This window comes from Peromyscus leucopus, chromosome 16_21, assembly GCF_004664715.2.
Source record: "Peromyscus leucopus breed LL Stock chromosome 16_21, UCI_PerLeu_2.1, whole genome shotgun sequence".
Lineage (NCBI taxonomy): Eukaryota > Metazoa > Chordata > Mammalia > Rodentia > Cricetidae > Peromyscus > Peromyscus leucopus.
Window position 1 is genome coordinate 63944091 of NC_051084.1, and position 21186 is coordinate 63965276.

The window sequence follows — 21186 nt, forward strand, 5'->3', positions numbered from 1 at the left end:
TCAGGAATATTTATCAAACTGGATTACACTATTACTTATTAATTGAAGTGTATACTGATTAGTACAAACTCTTGTGAAGGCTATGAACCTTAATGTAAATAAAAATTAAGTAAATAGTATCATAAATATTGTAATACCACATGTAATAACCAAACCCCAAATCACCAGTTCAAACAAATACTAAGGGAAAATTAATATCCAAATAGTAAGATTTATTTAACTTTTTTGAAACAATCAATGTCAGTACACTCACTTGGACATACAAATTATGTTCATTAAGTTTCACTTTATTATGGTGCTTGAAAAACTCAACAACTAAAATCTAAATTGAAGTTTAAAATTTGAACCACTAATTCCAGCACACGTGAAGAAGAGCAAATGGTGGGAAGAAATCAAAGAAAGCTAATGGGGATTTGGTTTCAGATATAGTTAGCTAAGTAGAGCTAGGAAAGATGACTGACAGTTACAGTGGAAGTATATGCTGTTCCTTTACTCCATTGTGCTCTGGGAACCTGATTCTTATTTTCAGGACGGAGTTTCAGTGACCTTAGTCATACAGATACTGTATAACCTTGGTCTTGACTCAACTCCATAAATGTGTCACACAATTCATAAGTCAAGGTCCAAAGGTATTATTCATTATGGTATTTTAAAATCTTTGGATGTAAATTAATTCTGCTAAGTGAGATAATACAGAAGAAAGGAATGTTTACTGTTTGGAATCATTTGAATGTACCTATACTTCTAAATTCCTGATGGAATGTGACAAGCCTAAGTAGAGGAGGTGCTCTTTCTTCACATGGCCCTCTTCATTTGTTTCGGAAATTTAATGAATTTTGCCTTCACAATAATATGTAGCTTTGCAGTTTTCTAAAACAATTGGGTCTTCACACATTACTGATGCCTTCACTTCTGCACAGTTAGAAAATCTGTCTTCATGTTCACAACCATTTGCTGAAAAAAGAACAAAGATATTCATTATTTGTTTATTAATTTCCTCTATTAACAGTGACAAAATAAAACACATAAATTGGGAGAAAGGGATTGAGCAAATGAATGAATGTCCTTTAAATTAGAGCTTTATGGGATGTTATTGAGATGAATTAATGAATTTCTTCACTCACAAAAGGCTTGAGAAAATTAACTTGGTGATTCTTTGAGGAACTAAACTATCTAGAGACTAGAAAGATGGCTCCTTGATTAAGAGTCTTTGCTCTTCTTGGAGAGAACCTGGTTTTGATTTTCCGAATCTACATCATGGCTTAAGACCACCTGTAACTTCAGTTCCATAGGAACCAATGCTCTCTCCTGTCCTCCATGGTCACTGTGTTCAAATATGGTGTGCATAAATACATACATGTACACCAACATTTATAAACATAAAATAAACATAAATACTAAAAAAGAATCTCACCATTTAAAATGTCAGTCATTATGCAAGTACTTTCTAAACTTGAATATGGTTAATATTTAAAATCTATATTCTCAACAAATCAAGTTTCATTAACATGTTCTATAGGTACTGTGCCTAGCAGCCAGCTTTCTTATGTAAAACTACTGACCATTACATCATTCCAGAATGTTCTGTTGACCATGATTGCCCTAGACTTTGATTCTGTTTTTTATACCAGAGGAGCTAATTTTTGAAAATAGAGACTTGGAAAGGTAAGTAGTAGAGAATTTTGTTCTGATGACTAGATATTTATATTCAAATGTCCAGCAGTGACCACAAACCCGATAAAAGTCACTTGAAATTCATGACCCTACAATCTTTGTCATGTCTTTGATGTATATCGACAGCTCATGAACGCAGTCCCAGAGAATTGGAAACTCATAATTACAAAATCGTTCAAAATAACTTGTTTATTCCTCTGTACTTTTGGTACTGTTTATTGAGACAGAGTCTTATTTGTTGCCCAGTCTAGAATCTAGCCCATGCAATTACAGACCTCTGCTAATTCCACCTCCAGAGAAGCACCACTACAGGCACATGGCTAGTCCTCTTTCACTTTGTGTGGTGGTTCTCTGCAGGCTTTACAGCCAGCAGGAGGAAAAAAAAAACATGATCCATGAAGAGATAAGAATGAAAGTCAGCCTGATTTTATGGTAACAGTAGTGGGCCAGGACTTCTAGAGTCTGGTCCAGACCATTTTATATTAGCCATGTTTAAGTCCAGCACAATTTTGTAAAAAACAAAACAAAACAAAACAAAAACGTTTCCTGATAGCAATTAACTCAGTCCCAAGTACACAGCAATTGAAAACATGTTTACATTGAGATTCTTTACAAAGTACATCTGGCTTCTTTCATAAGAATGGATACTGTTGACTCAAAGATAGTGTCCAGGATTAAGGGTCTAGGAAGATGACTAAGTAAACATGACCCCTGCGGGTGTCAGGATTGGCCAGGCCCTAAGATAACACAGAAGTCACTTAGTCTGCTGAAAAGCACAAGTGACATCACTCATAAAAATGGGTTTTATGACCTAACATCACTGCTGAAGATTTACAGATAAAGGGTTTAGGATAAGTGAGACAAATTCTGGGAGATATGGTGGAGCCTGTCTCATCAGACAACAGAGGATCACCAGGGTGTAAAACCTTGTATTTCCTGACATTCCAGAAAGAGCAGATATGCATCTCACTCCACTGAAGAGATAAGATATATGTTTAACTTTCCTGACTTCCCTGGTGCTTATCTGTGTGCACAGGGCCTTTTTGCCCTTTACACCTCTCCATATACTTGTATATATTCATCATCACTGAACAAGTACAGTTAACAAAATAGTATTGTTCTGCCTCCTCTCTCTGCAACCCATTTTCATAACTTTTGCATTAATAACTCAAAATGACTAGTTCTGAATCTATATATCCTGCATGGCTCTTTCATCCTGCTTTTTCTAAGAGCTCTTTGGAGGATATAATTTCCATTATACCTGGGAGATGGATACATGAAGGTCCAGGGGATTGCGTTCAGACTAGACTACATAATGAGTTCTAGGTGAGCTTTGGTTATGTAGTGAGACCTTATTTCAAAACTAACAACAACCCAAACCACAAATAAGTAAATTTAAAAACTACTAAATAAAAATGAAGATCTTTTCCTTTCTATTTCTGTTTAAAGTCTTTCAGTTGGCTGCTTGTTAATGCTAGGACTTACTCCTTTAAAGACACATTTAGCAGAGCTGTGAATATTTGGCTTTCCCTTTTTTGTTTATGAGCTTAATATCATTAGTACTTTGAACTTTATCTAAACAAATATACAACAAAGAATTCTGCAATTCAGTGGAGAATGCACAAAATTTCCAGCGAATGGCCACCAGAATTTTTCACATTAATTTTGATATTATTTTCCATTTTTATAAATACCTCATTGCTGTTACAGTTCCTTTATATAGCCTGGGTTAACCTGGAGTTTGATCAATTTTCCTACCTGTGTTTGAACCCCTGATGCTCCTTCCTTGGGACCCAGAATGTCGGGATTACATTTGTTCTTTGTACTTATAGTCATAATAATACTAAAAATGAGATACTATGACATTCATTTCAGTCTCTTTCTGTGATGAAACACTAGCATTTTTAATGAACTCATAATATGTATATATTTGATTAGATTCTAAAAAGACATAGAAAATTGCTAAAAAGCAAAAATAAAATCATGTAACTGATGACTAAATGGAAGGACATTCAAATAACAACCTAGTGTCATTGAGATGGATCAAAGTAATGATACTTGCCACTCAGCCACTGGAGGTCAAACTCTCACACCTTTATCATGGAAGGAGAGAACCAATTTAACAAGGTGTTCTCTAGTGTCAACATACAAGTACACACAGAAACCATGGCACACATGCATGTGTTGGTACATATACAGAGAGACACAAATACCCATTCACAAATAAATATAAATGTAACACAAAATTCAAATGATACTCTGGAGGAGCTTGAGAATTTATCATGCCAAGCTCCATGGTGGGCAAAGAATTGTAGTATATTTCTTCCTTCTGGGCTGACCTGTGTACTATTATCTCAACCACTTAGATTTGTATTGCGTTCTCTTCTTAAAATCCAACCTTAAGATCCTACTGTCATTGAGGATAAGAAAATTCACTTTAAATTTTAATGAATTATAGCCACAGGAATATTTCTGTAGACTCCAATAGCAATAATACCAATATAGTTACAAGCATGCACTGATTTTAGATGTTACCATAGACAACAAGAAGTATCATGTTTTTCAATGTCAAAAGTACATACATCCTAATCAAAGGAAAAGTTGTAATTCCAAAAATGATGTTAAGTACATTTTTGTCTCTTGAAAATAAGGCCATGCTATTAAATCTTAAAACAAATCGACATTTTATATTATTATATTTGTATGTTAATAAACTTACTGCATAGTCCATCTTCACAGTGATCAGGACAAAGTCCACACGGTTGTCCTATTGAGTAAGGGATGTATTGCCTTCTTACAGTATTACCACTGAAATTGAAATGGAAAACATCAAATACTTTTAATTTTTCTCTGTACACTCTAATGTTTGCTTATATTTACATCTATCTATCTATCTATCTATATACATACATATATACATGGTTCCTATTAAAAGCTTTAGCTATGCCATATAAAACAACATTTCCAAAGAGTACTCAGATATAGACGTGAAATAATGGGATAATTAATCCATTCACTCATTCCCTCAACTATCATCTCAGAACCTGAGCAACTGAAATAGAGTAAATAAGAATCTAAAGGTTTAGAAATATTTTAATATTGAAACACTCTCTTTAATTCCTGATAAACCTGGAAAATACTTTAGTCATGAATGCTACTTAGGTATAAAAGATACTTCCTATAGAGAGAATTAGATACAGGTATATGCAGTGATTCCTATAGTGTGGAGGAGGTCCCATTGAAGATGTAGTGAGTTTCAGGTATTTAAGTGTATAATTGCGAAAGACCTCATGATTAGGAATGTTTGGGGTTTTCTGAAGGTAGTATGTGGGTTTGTGACTCCTATGCTTATCAAAAATTAGAATAGTAATGAGAAAAACACTTTATGAAAAATCTGAAGTGTTCAGTATTCTGAAAGTGCCCAACCTACACCTCAGTAGGAGCATCACTTTCCTGATCATCCTGATCATCACAGGAAATTAGAAAAGTCAGATTCTCCATTGCACTAAGGGTGGCAGGGGTGTGTGTGCAATGCCCAAGGGCTTGTAGCAGAACCTCTCCTCTATATGCAGAACACAGCTCTAGGTGTACGAGCAATGTTAAGAATGAAGAAGTCATAAAGCAGTGTACAAGATCTGTCACTTGCTCCTCTTCATTACTCCTCTGACACTTCTAGGTACCAGGCTCTAGATGCTTACTTGACTAGGCAGCTGGGTGGAGTTCAATGGCTTTTTTCTCTATGTTACTAATGCCAACAGAAACATGCTTGAAAATTCTCTGAAGATCCTTCTATTCAACCCATACACATATTAGAAATTAATCATTTAAAAGGCTTGATTTGAGGACCCTCAGCCTCTTGTATAAGTTTCTTGTATTAAAAGGATAAAGAGGTGGAGAGATGTCTCAGCAGTTAAGGGCACATATTCTTCTTTTAGAAGACTTGGGTTTGGTTTCTAGCATCCACTTCAAGTGGCTTGCAACTGTCTGTAACTCCAGTTCCGGGGGATTTGATGACTTTGGTCTCCACAAGTGTTTAGGGTTGACAACCTGGGACTTGATATCCTATCAAGAGTTTCCTCCCAGAAGAAAACTGATTCCTTTTCAACACCCATTAATTACCCATAGTTCCTTATCCAGGGCAATATAGGCTTTTTTTTAAATCACCCTTGGTTGTCTCCCTGAACTTGACGATAAGAGCCTATTATTTAAAAATCACCAACTTCAGACACAGAAGTTAGAGGAATTGAGATAGAATTGACATAGAAGCCTCCTTCCTGCAGATTAGCTTTCATAGTATTAGAAGATGCTATGTAAGCTGCCAAGGGAGAAAATAACCAATAGTCATCTTTCTCCAAAACCATAACAATGACTAGCCTGCTTGCTAATTTTCTAAACCTAATTTTTGTTGCTTTATTTATGCATGTAAACACTCATACACCCACAAAGGCTAGAAAAGGTCCTTAGTCCTAAAGTTAAAAATAATTATAACCTACTTGACGTGGTTGTTGGGAATAAATTTGGTTCATCAACAAGAACAGCAAAAATTCTTAACCACTGAGTCAGCTTTACAGCCCTCTCTTGCTACCTTAAACCTATAAGAATTTATTAAGTCTTAAACTTCAAAGGCTCTTTGAGAGGTCCTTAATATATTTTAAATAGCTAAGAAAGCTATAATACTAGCCCTTTTCTTCAGAATTCCCCCCCAAAAATATGAAAAACCCATTCACTAGATCTTGATTTAAAGCCAGAAACCCATTTCCCTTCTATGTTTTGTTTGAGCTCTTAAAAAAAATTCCCATGAAAAATGAATGTATATTCATAATCTGTAAACCTAATTTTCCTTTAGAAATATTTTAATTACATCTGTGTCTATGTTTGTCCATGTGTTACTATGTGTGTGTATAAAAACAAAGCTGAGATCATGAATCTGAGAGATAATTTGGGGTAGGAAGATTTGGAGGAGGAGAGGGAAGTCTGGAAATGATGGAAATACGGTACTCCTATGTGAAATTCACAAAAAATAAAACAATTACTCTTTTTTTTTTTGGATTTTTGAGACAAGGGTTCTCTGTGTTGCCCTGGCTAGCCCCAAACTCACAGAGAAATGCCTATCTCTGCCTCCTAAGTGCTGGGATTAAAGGTATGAGCCAATACTCCCCTAAACAATTAAATTTTAAAAAGGAGATTCAACAACATATATAACCAGGGATAGGATCAATTTAAATAGAAGCCACACAATCCTAACCTGTGTCATTTACTTATGTTCACTCCTGGTCTGCTATTAAAAGTTTGCTTTGTAGCCTACAAACATAGCATGAATTGACAATAGGAATTCACAATCCTTACACTTGGGTCCTCATGATGTTACTATTAGTCCAGAAAACAGCAATGGAGGAGGGAAGAGAAATCATTTTATAGATAAGGAAAAATGCTTCCAAGTGTGATTCATGGAAGTGATGAGATGAACATTTCAAAGATTTAATTAAATAAGTTTCAACTGTAGGGAATATTTAGAAGTTTTTATTCCCCTCTCCAGGTATAAAATATATCTTTAATTTGTTTTTATACTATGATAATTTTAAAATGTCAAATTGCATTTGACATTGTTGAAAATGAACTTTGAAGTAGATACTTACAGAGGACAATAGTGGCAAACATACAAGAATTTCAATGATTGGTCAGGGCACTCAGCAACTCCGCATGCAACTTGGTAAGATGAATTCCAAACAATCTATACACCCAGAGATGAAGAAGGGCACAGGTCAGAGCAGAAAACACACACAAAAAAATTTTAAACACTGCTGGTATACTTTGTTTCTATATGCCTTATAGGCATATTTAAGTGATTGATTCAAATTACATATGTGGGAAGCTCCCTAAGGAGCTGCTGTTGGTCAGCTAGTTTGGCAAAACTTTCAGGAAGTACCCAGTGGAGTTTATGAAACATGGCAGTGGCTTCAGCCCCATCTCAGAGAAGCTTTCTTCTTCTTTGTCATCTTTGGCAGTTTCCAAGATGATGAGGATACAGAAGGCTTGGCTGAGGCCAAGGAGCTTTGTGTCAAAATGAAAGGCATCAAAGAATCTATGGACACCAGGAGGACCCTCGTGTGATGTAGAACTTCTCTGACACTGCTTCCAACTCTACAGGCATGTGACTATAAACAGCTAGAGAGTAACCTGAATATCAGTTCAATTCCTGGTCAGATATCAAACTGACCAAGATGTTGCTGTTGACTACTCTGCAGGTAGGTACATTGAAATGCTTTGCAAAAATAAGTGTCCTGTGTTCATATAGCCCTGGCCTTGGAAGATGAACCAGAACTTCCTTCCAGCATCATAGAAGAGACTGTTTAGTTTGATGCTAAGCTGTGAAAATGAATATCTTCCTTCCTGGGTGGGCAGAGATCATGGATGACTTGCAAAGCCTTGCTACTCCAGCCGAGTGGAAGGCTGCCACTCAGCATGTTTCCTAGATGTTATATGTGGTAGGAGATTCTGTATGGAGCTGTGGCCTTGGATTTCCTGGTTCCCACCTGAAACTGTGTTTCAGCTCATGTCTTTCAGCCTGCAGGGTCTGATCAGGCCAGGGATTTGGAGTTACTACATGCCTGTACCACATCTGGATCTTCTCCCTAACCAAACAAACAGGATCTTCACATCACCTTCTTCCTAGGTTTTGTAGGCCCTCTTTGACAGTGGACAGGGCAGAATTGCAATATTATACTTCTTGCTAAAAGAGTAATTTTTATTGGATAGGAAAGGGCCCAGGGACTGGCCTTTAGATCCAGCAGGAAGATAGATGTCAAGGTTTCTAATAATAAAAGTCCAGGAAGTGCCATTTAGCTTTTCATTTAGGAGCCATACAGACCTGATATGCAGCCCTGCTAAAAAAATCTGTGGAGGTGCCTTACAATATAGGCCATTAACCTTGTTTAGTGACTTGAGTCAAGAAATTAGGGTTAGAAGAAAATCAAGTATGTTCCCTTACAAAGATTAGATAAACCATTGAAAGATGAAAGCTCAAATAGCCAATGATTGACAAGACCATTGTACAACCAACCACTCAAGATCTCCCCCTGTGTATGGTTAATGTGCACTCTCTCTATACTCCCTGAAATTGGGAGATTGTGATAGAAAGATAGGAAGTTCAAAGCCAATCTTAGCTACATAATGAGATCCAGTCTCAAAAAGAAAATAAAAAATCTTTGCACCAACATTCTGCTTTGAAATCAGTCAAGTAATTAAAAATATTTTCTTGCTTAGCATTTACAGAGAGAGTACTTTTTCTTACCTGAGTATAATGTCCAACTGATGCATCAATTGGATTTGGGTCTGAGCCCAACTTGAAATCATTGACTTCATCATACCAGGTTTGGATTACATGAGACCATGAAGCTGGGTAATTTGCTCTGAAGATATTCTCACCACATCTTATATCTAAGGAAAAAGACAGACCATTCATAAAGAGAACAATAAAGAAAAAAAAGAGGAACACACATACACACACACACACACACACACACACACACACTCATGTTTGTGTGTGTGCTCAGAATCCCTGCTTTTTAAAGTCATTGCTCATAGTTCCTTTTGAATATTGCTTAAGAAGCATAATTCAGACCTGATGAACCTTTAGCTGCACAGTAGCCATAGGTATTCAATATGTGTGCCCTAAAAACAATGAGCACTAAGTTGATAGAGAATTCTTTTCTTCAGTAGCTTCTCTCCTCGACCTCATTCTTCCACACATTAAATTCTCCACATCTGTGTGCACATTTGTATGTGTGTGTGCATGTGTGTGCATACCTGTGCCTCATGTGTAGCAAATGTGGACTTGCAGTCTTAAAAAAGACCAAGACTGATTCCTTTTATTTCTCTCCTGAGTAGCTAGAGATATTTGTATAATACTTTTACATATTTACATTGCTCTTTATGAGTCTTCTTTACAGTCATTCTTTAAAAATTACAAGTATAGCAGGGCAGTGGTGGCACATGCCTTTAATCCCAGCACTTGGTAGGCAGAGCCAGGTAGATCTCTGAGAGTTTGAGGCCAGCCTGGCCTACCAAGTGAGTTCCAGGAAAGGTGCAAAGCTACACAGAGAAACCCTGTCTCGAAAAACCAAAAAAAAAAAAAAAAAAAAAAAAAAAAAAAAAAAAAAAAAATTACAAGTATAACACAACATAAACAGAAGGAATTATATTTTCAAAGTTTATAAGTCATGTCTTAATTAGAAATTTAAAATTTCATGGGCCAGATTTTCTTCAAAGAATGAGGAACTGGCATCTTTTAATGTTCCCACATAGCTTGGTATTTTTTTTTTATCAAGTTCTGTAAATAAAAAATTACTTTAAACTTTAACTGGATATTGTTGCCTTATAAATTAATTTTTAGTCATTATGTTATTAAATTAGAAATGTCTAAGGAGTAAAACCTTGAAAAGAGGTGATTAATTTATTAGGTTCAAATTGGGTCAAATGTGATCATTCTTAATGTTTCACAAAATATTTTATCCCATGGGACATTTATTTATTTTGTTATCATTTTTACACTTCCTTATGTAAAGATTATGTTTCATAGTTTATTTTTAATTTAACACAATATGCCTTTTAGGCACTCAGAGTGTACAAAAGTTGATCTCACAAAAAATGAAGGAAGAGCTGGGTGCACACATGTTGATAGCTTACACACAAAATCCCAGTACTTACAAAGCTGAGGTTGGAAGTTGAGAAATTTAAAGATAACCTGGACTATACATTGAGACCTATCTCCTCCCCAACAAAAATAATAAAAGAAGTAGTAAATGTAAATGCCAAGATATTTGACATTTCTTGAGAAAAATGAGGAATTAGTTGATCAAATTAAACATATTTTTAAAATAAAAGAGATAGATTGTAAATACAATAAGCCACATCATTAAGATACTAGGTTAAAGATAGAAATTCTAATTTCAGAGTGCTGGAGAAATGACTGAGCATGTAAGAGTATATCTTGCTATTTCATCAGACTTGAGTCCAACTCCTAACATCCATACAGTGTAGCATACCACTACCTGTGACAACAGCACTGTGACAACCACATGTATCCTGTGATGTCCAGAGTGTCTAGTGCCTTCTTCTGGCATGTAGAAGCATTTTTATATACATGCACATGTGCATAAATACAAAGAAACACACATACACACAAATTAAACCATGATAGGATCAAATAAAAAGGAGATTTTAATTTCAAATTTCCTTTATAAGGCCTAAATTAGTAATTATTTTTATCAAGACATTAGTTTCTCATCTTAAAAGCAGAGCAAAAAATGATTTATACCTTGCTTCAATTGTAATCTGGTTTCAAGGCACAAAGCTGGCATCAGGAAAGACAGTTTGTATAAAATATAAACCATCCAATAAGCACAAAGTGGAGCCTTTCAGACAGCATCATCTCTGCTCCAGAGATATTTAACTTTTAAAAAAGGTACCAGCAGAATACGTGTTTATTTATGTATGTTTTGTTAACATAATATGAGAAAATGGGCTGTAGCTAGAGTTTCCCTGCCTGGCCCACAGTCAGGACAAATCTCTGTCACCCACCAGTCACACAGCCACTTAGACCCAACCACGTAAACACAGAGACTTATATTGCTTACAAACTGTATGGCCATGGCAGACTTCTTGCTAACTGTTCTTATATCTTAAATTAATCCATTTCTATAAATCTATACCTTGCCATGTGGCTTGTGGCTTACCAGCATCTTCACCCACTGCTTGTCCTGGCGGCAGCTGGCAGTGTCTCCCCCCTCCTTCCTGTTCTCTCAATTCTTCTCTCTGTTAGTCCCAACTATGCTTCCTGCCTGGCCACTGGCCAATAATTATTTTATTTATTGACCAATCAGAACACATAGAGACCATCCCACAGCACTTCCCCTTTTCTTTCTTTTCATTTTTTTTTTAAAGGAAGGTTTTAACTTTTACACATCTCCAAAGTCAGCTTGTTATATTTGGGAATTTGGGCATAGCTTCTCTTACTACTTCCTGCTGGAGGGGGGTGCTGTATCTTATGGGACACAAAGAAAATTTTAGGATCATGGAGTAGTCCATGAGGGTGTATAATCTGAGCCAGTTGCCTTGGAATGGTTCTGGATATTGGATCATCTGGTCTTGGTGTCATAGGACACCTTTCAGGGGGTCTTGGCTAGTCAAACCTGATGTATCTTAATCTGGAACAAATTCATAGCCTCTGGCTTTCTGTGGAAACAAAAGCAGAGCCTCCTTTCCAAAGCAACATATCCTTAAATCCAAATTTTGAAGTCAAGGTACCTTTAAAATATACATTTTGGCATAACTCACCAGCTTTTGCAATCAAATGTTTTTCTTCAGTTAAGAATATCAAAGAGAACATAATCTAGATTCTCTGTGTGGTAGCCATCTTTACGTGGCTTATTTTTTATATTACCTTGAGTCTATTGCTTTAAACTGCAGCCTTCTAAGACTGAAACTGCACTGTGGCTGCTGGCTCCGCCCACTTCAGCTTCCCAACATCACAGTGGTACATTTTCCACCAGCTCTGGGATCCATCAACTCTCAGAAATAGTGGGTCTATGTTTCTATCAAAGCCCAGAAACCTTTTTTTTTGTTTTGTTTTGTTTTGTACTAGCAAAGGCTAAATCCACCATGCATCTTAATGTGCCATTTGCAGAGGCCTCATTGCTGCCATACTACAGGTCCAGCACAAACGCCAGGAACCCGTCATAGTAGCTCAAACACGCAGGCCTCTGCTAACTTGAAAGAGACAATGAGGAACTGTTTTTAGCTCTGTTTTAGTATCTTTTTTTCTCAGGTTTTAGGTGGAAACTCTTGCCAACCCGTTGGGCATCATATTAATGGATTTTTCAGAACCTCTCAACATAGTAACTGACTCTCAGTATGCTGAAAGAGTGGTATTACATATTGAAACTGCAGAATTTATCCCTGATGCTTCAGAATTAACTTCACTATTTATTCAATTACAAGATACAATCATGAAAAGGCGTCATCCATTATATATAGTTCACATCCAATCCCATATGGGTCTGCTAGGTCCTCTAGCACAAGACAACAATGAAATTGATAAATTATTGATAGGAAATGTGCTGGAGGCCTCAGAATTTCATAAAAAACATCATGTTAATAGTAAAGTTTTAAAAAAGGATTTTTCCATAACCTGGCAACAAGTCAAAGAAATAGTAAAGAAATGTCCTACTTGTTCCTTCTAAAAATCAAATGCCATTACCAGCAGGATGTAACCCAAAGGGCACTAGAGGAATGAAATCTGGCAGATGGACGTGTTTCACTTTGCAGAATTTGGAAAATTGAAATATGTACACCATACCATCGATACTTATTCAGGATTTCAATGGGCAACTTCTTTGAGTTCTGAAAAAGCTGATTCTGTAATCACTCATTTGTTAGAAGTTATGGCCATCATGGGTATACCTGCAGAAATTAAAACTGACAATGCTCTAGCATATGTCTTTGTTAAAATGAAACAGTTTTTTTTTTTTTTTTTTTGCTTATTACAATATAAAGCATATTACAGTTATACACATAATCCTACAGGTCAAGCAGTTATGGAAAGATCAAACAGAACTCTGAAGGATATGCTAAATAAACAGAAAGGGGTAACAAAACCCCCCAGAAATAGACTGCATAATGCTCTATTAACTTTGAATTTTCTCAATGCCAATGAGAAAGGAACAATAGCTGCAGAGAGACATTGGATAATAGAAAAAACTACAGAATTAAATCAGTCTATATACTTTAAGGATGTGCTGACCTCAGAATGGAAACCAGGGTATGTATTACATTGGGGATGAGGTTTTGCTTTTGTTTCTACAGGAGAAGATAAGCTGTGGGTACCATCAAAATTGAAAAAAGTTCGATTTGAACAAGAGAGACCTCTTAATTAGAAGAGGTGATAGTTCATCAACCAGCCTGAACATCCAATTTAAACTAACTTATACCAGTAACACATGCCTTTTCATTAAATCAGATAGTAACTTGCCAAAAAAGAACCTCCCCAAAATTAGTCTTGGGGAAAGGTTTTTGTTTTTGTCTTTTAGGAGAATGAAGGTTAAGGAATCTGAAGAACACTAGACAAATGAGACAACTGAAGAAAAGGGACAAATCATCTATCCCAGGAAACAGAGTGAAATGGCCTATGAGTATATCATCTAAACAAATTTTATGTCTTCCTAAATGTTTGTTTCTGCTCTTCTCCAAGGACATTTAACACTATTGGTCTTTTAACCGTCCCAGTTCAATTAAAATTTAAAGCTGACTTTGGAGTTGGAGAGTGGCTCTCTCTTTCTTTAAACTCAAGCACATTGTTAAAAGGAAAATGCAAACTCCTTGTATCATGCCAGAAGAAAAGAGTCATCTTCTGCTATGGGACAGGAGAAAAACCAAATTAATTAAGGGACTATTCTATTAATAATCTCAACTCTTTGATTGTATTCTGATTCTTTAAACTTTTCTTAAAGTATGAATTTTATATCAAAATTTACAAGATACACACACACACACATTTTAAACTTTGTTAAGATATGAATAGTCATTTAGAGTACTAGCTAATTCTAGAAAAAAAGGCTTCAATTAGCTGTATATATATGTCTTTGTGTTGAAGTCTCTTATCAGTTTTCTGCAGGAAATCACGGCCAGGCCTAACATCAACTGAAGTCTCCAGGAAGAAGATGGGGCCCCACAATAACAACAATTCCACGTGGACAATAATAATATCACTAAGCTGACAAACATCATCTACAGATCAGCTTTGAACTACAAAGTGCTCAGAGCAATTTTGAGAGGGCTTGCTGAGATGATCCAGTCTCAAAGACTACTTGAATAAGGACTTGAGATAAACCCTGAACTTTGGCATTATACACAGACTGGATAACAAAGGATATAGCTACCTTTCCTAGAATTTGACAATTAACCTAAATTTTTTTCTTTTCAGGATAAAGATACCTTCGCCCATACCCAGCAGGAAGCAATTTTAAGAATATGACGCCCACATTCCCAAAGAGGTGATGTGGGGTGGGTGTTTTTTTGCTCTTTTAATGGGTTTTGGGTTTGGGATAATTTTCATTGTTTAGGGGGGTTGGTTACAAGTTGTTGTCAAGGGTTAGAAAAAGGGCTAAGCAAAGAAGATTAGATTTAAGGTTCTTGTTTAAGAAAAAAAAAGACAATTAGTAGTTTTAAATACTTTATATTGGATTGGATTGTTTTATATTATATACAAATTATATATATATTGAAATTGATATTGTTAGAAAATACTATATGTATATTTCTTTTTTTTGTTGTTGTTGTTGTTTTTCGAGACAGGGTTTCTCTGCGTAGCTTTGCACCTTTCCTGGAGCTCACTTGGTAGCCCAGGCTGGCCTCGAACTCACAGAGATCCACCTGGCTCTGCCTCCCGAGTGCTGGGATTAAAGGCGTGCACCACCACCGCCCGGCTGCTATATGTATATTTCTAATTGTACCTATACCCTTCATTTAATAATGTAATGCAATTTTCTGATCCTTGAATGTTATTATTACCAACTATTAGGATATAAAGAAATGAAAGTTAGTAGTTAGACATTATAATAGAACTTGTAGTCATATTAGTATGTTTTCAAGATTGAGCAGATATATTTTAGATAGACAGGTCATCTTCAAACCCTTCAGAGATCTACAGAATATGGCATTTAATATGTTTTAATAACTTAGAAAATTTTTCATTTTTTATGACTATGAGACATGTTGGCTCTTGGCAGTACCAATCTACTTCAGAAAAAATATGGGCATTGAAGAAACTGCATATGAAGTTAACTTTCATTGTGGCAAAAGTTAGTCACTGGACAACAAAGTATCCTTGAATCAACTGCTGACAACAGAACAAAATGGACAGACAGGACATGAAACAAAGGACTACTGATTCTTGCCAAAACAGGTGTGGTTATGGCTTTATCAAAAGGCATCTTTTGAGCCCAGGACAATATGGCACCATTCCTGAAGTGGCCTTCGCAATCCGGAAAAGGTACAGTGCCCTTTTCTTCGAAGGCAGCAGAACAGACAGTGGACTGATGGCTTCTGATGTGCAATGGAACAGCAGCTGAAACAGTTATTCTTGAAGAGTAACTACACTCACACCTCTTAATTGTAGACTGACATTTAATAGAAGGATATGAAGAAGAACGGGATGCTGAGATGAAGCCACACACACACATAGCCAAGAAGAATGGACAGCTGAATCGAGAATTTAAAACCCTGAATCTAAAACCCTGAAGGACACTATTGGAATTCAGGTGTTTCTGGTACATGGACTGCTCTCACCCAATGTGAGGTCAAACTGTTAACCTTGTCTACATCCTAGTTCACAAATGAATCTGTCAGATACACTAAGCCTATAGGCTGAAGATGATGCCCCAACACTGCGGAGAAACCTCAGGTGACTGTCCAGGCAGCTGGCTGTTTCTGTCAACTCACATTTTTTTTTTTTTGGAAGCTGCTTACATTCACTCCCTGTTTTTATTTTTTATTAGGTAATATTTTTTCCTTCTTGGATCTTTAAGGTAGTTGAAGATTAGTTAGTTATAGTTGAAGATTAGTTAGGATAGAAAGTGAATTAGGTACATTTTGGACTTACCAAAATAGGATAATGGAATTATTTTCTCTGAATTTGTCAAATACAAATGGACTAGACATTTTTGAGGTATATATTACTTGTATATATAGTATATAGTTATTATACTTTTGTATATAGTTTTTCTTATATTAGTTATAAGCTTTTTCCTTTTTTCTTTTTATTAAAATAGAAAAGGGGAAATATGGTAATATTTTATTTGTACTGAAATGTGATTTTATTTGTATGTTAATAAATAAAGTTGCCTGGGGGTCAGAGCTAATAGCAAGCCATAGCAGAGCCAGGCATTGGTGGCACACGCCTTTAATTCCAGCTCTTGGGAGGCAGAGCTAGGTGGATCTCTGTGTGTTCAAGGATACAGCCAGCATGGAGACACATGCCTTTAATCTCAATACCAACCATAGAAGACCTGGAGGTCTGTACAGATGGGCAGTGATGAGGAGGTCATGTGGTTGGATTTACAACCAATGAGAAGGCAGAATAGAAAGTCAATAAAAAGCACAAACACACAGGAAGTCGGTCTCTTTCAGAGAGGTAGGACCACCGCATTAGTGAAGGATAAGTTTTTTAGCTCTTAGCTATTGCTCTGACCTCTTGGCTTTCATCTCTGTATTGGCTCTGTGTTTCTTATTTAATAAGACGGTTACATCTACAATGGGCTTTCCTATGTGACTCTCCATTCATTTGTAAGTAATTTTGAGTTTACATACTGGTGGTCCTGACTTCTGGAGAACTATGTTCATAAGTGCACTGGCTTGCCCATCTCTGTGCATTCACTCTGGCATCATTGCTCCATTGCTAAAAGGAAAAAGAAAGAAGAGCCATGGAATAACTAAAATGTCAAACTCACATGATCTTTTCAGACAGGCTGATATCATTGCAAAATATATGTAGGCACCTTCTGATTTTCATCATAACCAATATATAATATAGTATATGTTGAAATTTTTATGTTAGCATGCCTATTATCAGCTTTCATGGTAACATTTATAAATAAGTTTATTTTTTGCATATTTCCACCCCCTCTTCCTGATCCTGCCCATCCTCCCATGCATGCCCTCTCACCCACAGCCTCCATTTGATGTCACACATGTTCTCTTTCCTTCCACTTCCCATGCCTTCTATAGTCCTTCTCAACCCCCAACACTGATCTTCTTACTAGTTTCATAACCTATGTCCAAAGTTACACCAACTTTTTTTGGCCTTTTCTGTACCAAATAAATACAAGTAGTCTGTCTTCCCAAGACCACAAAAAATACTAAAACCTTTAATGGTCTAATGACTTATTGAAATCAAAACAGGAATCATTAAAGACTGAGTAATTGCTGTAGAGCAAATAGCACTAACCATGTTGAAGTACTAAGACTATTTTTACAGCTGTAAGAAGTTGCCTCATAAATCCTAGCTTCATTTTTTCCCTCACTGAATTAATTTAAGAGACACATTGACTTTGGGTTGGATCCAGACAGTAGATTATTTAGATGAAGGGTCATTGGACCTTAAAGCAGAAATCTTCTGACCCTAGATTAAGAAAGAAAAGAGTAAGCCAAAATAACATGGTAAATTTTCACTGGAGACCAGAGTCAAAAGATTTGATTTTAGTTCAGTCACTATAATTGATATAGCTCCATAATACCAGTAATTTAATATCAATTAAATTTAAAAGAAATTTAATAATTTCTCCTCTGATCATTGCACAGCTAAAGACGTAGAGGTAGAGGACAAACTTTGATCTCTATGTGCATGAAATAGGATATGAACACACCCCCATGCACATATACAAAACAATGAATACTTTAAAAAAAAAGAGAGAGAGAGAGAGAGAAGCTAGAATAGAGGCCGACCCTCCTCAAGCACACAGGAGAAGCCAGATGCTATCCTCAGGCTCCAAACACAGCTCTCCAAATCCACTGTCCTGTTGTGAGCCCTTACCATCTTTAGTAAGTCACTACCAGGTGGAGAAACCATTCTTCTCAGTTGGTTGTGCTTGTTTACAATCTCTTCTTGGACTGACTCTTTAGTGGTTGACAAATCCTCAAGATTTTTTTTCTAAAGGGAAAAAAATTAAAGTCATGTTAGTGTTTGTTAAGATTGCATAAAAATGTGAATAAGTTGTCTAAAGTGAATGAAGGTCATTTTTAATTAAAAAATTAATAGTTTCATAGTACTTTGTTAAATAGATACACAATGATTGAGATACTGTACTGTACTCAATTTGTACTGTAATTATATTTACAATATTTTACAATCACAAATGATTCTGTGATAGCATTCTTCAATTGGTTATATACATTTTAAATATATTTGAGGGCAATAGTTTAGACATTGTATGCTGACAGAGTATATCTACATGAATTTTTAAATACAAAATTTTGATAAACAAAACCCAGTTTTCCTTGAATGACCGTGTTTGCTTTGAGATAATATTTTAATATGAACTGAAGGTTTTCTTTCAAGTTCTGTCTTTTGAATTTTTTTTTCATTTTTCTGCAGCATATGGTTGTGAATAGCAACCATTGTGACTAACAAAGCATTACTACTAATAGAGAAAGAAAATTTGTTTTGCCAGAGCCTGAGACACTAAATGCTCAAGCTGTGATACAATAAGACAGCCATGGAAAATTGTGTTTTTGTAGTGAAGATGGAAAGTCATTTTTAAAGTACTCATGCCCATGTTACTCATTAAGCCTTGACAATAAATGTTAAGAAAATCTATGAGTTTTTATTAGAAACACTTTAAATAGAAATTTTGAGAACTGAATGAATTTATGGCATATCAAAGTAGAAACTCCTTTGAGGCTAAAAATGTCAATTTTGATTTAAGAGAGATCTGTAATAATAGCCATGCACAGTAGCCATTCATACTCAGGCTGTAGCAAGGAAGTGCTAAGGATGAAGACACATAATTCTTCATAGACCTTAGTAGGCAACAGACATCTGAGTTTAGAAGCTTGTGAGATAATGTGTAGGCCCAGAGCCAGTACATGTGTACATTAGAGAATTTTATATGCAACAGTTTTTTGTGATCACTTCAAAGACATGTTTATCTAATAGAATATCCTTCAATTTAGAGGCAATGGGTGCTTGAAAATAGTTTAGCATTGTTGACTTTACATTTCACTGGACAGCGATAAGCCTTCTAAATTAACTCAGATGCTGATATTTAAATATACATCTTTGCATTTGTGTGGGACAGGTGGATGGAGTGCTATTTTGTGAATTGCCGAGATAAGAGTCACTTGCTTATATAAACATACTCCTGACTGTGCTGCTTTATCTTACAGAGCAAGATGTTACACCATAACTATTGATGGACTGACTCTCACATTTTATCTCAGTGCTGGGATCAGTTGTTGCTCCTTCCTACATTTTTACTCCCCTCGAGTCTCTGGAGACATTACACCCATGGATCTGATCACACTGCATTGCCTGTGGCTGCTACATGCCCATCTCTCCCTAATTATTTATGTTCTGAAGGCACTAATGAAAAGTCTTGTGCCAAGAGATTTCTCACAGCCACAAAACAGTAAATGTGCTGGTATTCTCTTAATAGGAAGTTGTACAGATATAAAGAAAAACCTACTAGAAACACTGAAATGTGAGAATGAAATGTTAAAGGGTTTGTTTTGGATAGAAATGAGCCCTAGTAATTACAATACCACAAAGTAAAACCAAGAGAAACAACAATAAATGACAACGAGAGATGAATCAGTTCTCCATGGTAACTTTCAAAGAAACCTTCATTCATAAAACATGGCTTGAATCTCTCTGCTATTTGGATCTTAAAAATTTGTAAAAGAAAAAAAGTACCAATAGACCAAAGAGAGAAGGGAGGGGGAAGGGATGAAGGGAAGAAGAATAGATAGTTCAAAAATGTATAAAATACAATCATTTTTGTAAAGAAATGAGAATGCAAGCAACTTGAAAAAACACCTAGATAATAGTCTCCAGATTACCAATTTGATTATGATAACAAAAGACATATAATTTATCTTTTAAAACAGGCTTACCAGTTATTGGCACACCCTATTCTTGGGGAATTCTAGTAGTCTTCAATGCAGAGGCCAAATAAGAGTATGAGGGGGACAGCAATGCCCAATGCTTCTAACTTTTAGTAGCTTTCTAAGGGGAGAGATTCTTTGTGGGTACTACACACCCCATCATTAAAGATGACTGAGTCTTATCTGGGATTGTCTAAGCATAAGAACATATTACCAATAATAAATATTTGGCTCATGTACACACTTATTGTTTGCATAGTAGATGTACTTAACTACTCTGGTGTGTGTGGGGAGGGGATGGTAATTGCTGAGGATCAATGTGACTTACTCTACACTCTGGACTTTTACAATTTTAAAGAGTGATCTGATAGCTTTCTAGCCTTCATTGTTGCCTCAATTGTTCTGATAAGATACTAAACCTTACCCATACCTCATAGTCATCTTGAAGAAGGGATGGAGATAACACAGCAGCCAGGAACAACAACAATGGGAATAATGTCATGTCTAGAATACAAAGAAGAAAAAAAACGATCTGCATTGAATGTTTACTACTAGGAGTTCTGAGCAACAAAGAAGGTATGGGGGAAGTAACGCTATCCATTTCCTAGATTTACTAGCACTGCAACAAGGAGGACACACTATTTATATCATCAAAATGATGAACTCAAGAAGCCTTTGTCAGCTGGTGCAATAAGGAATAAATCAAAGTGCCTAACTGAAACTCCCTGAAGCATATACCTATGAATAATCTGGACGATTATATTCTCCTGCCTTGTCACACTTTAATCCATGGAGGTCCTCTCTTCAGATTCTAGGAATTTAGGAATTATTCATTTGTCCTTTCAAGATTTGCAAAAT

At 36.0% G+C, this 21186-nt stretch overlaps 1 protein-coding gene across 1 annotated transcript; it reads right to left on the minus strand.

Moving 5' to 3' along the window:
* Nucleotides 1-248: 248 nt before the first annotated feature.
* LOC114692392 (cysteine-rich secretory protein 1-like) lies at nucleotides 249-20830 on the minus strand. Its single transcript, XM_037200011.1, has 7 exons — nucleotides 20759-20830; nucleotides 18260-18376; nucleotides 17038-17125; nucleotides 8966-9111; nucleotides 7311-7405; nucleotides 4394-4482; nucleotides 249-954 (listed from the first exon to the last, which is right to left on the minus strand). The coding sequence occupies exons 1-7, from the start codon at nucleotides 20828-20830 to the stop codon at nucleotides 827-829; spliced, it is 735 nt and encodes a 244-aa protein (XP_037055906.1). The 3' UTR covers nucleotides 249-826.
* Nucleotides 20831-21186: the final 356 nt, after the last annotated feature.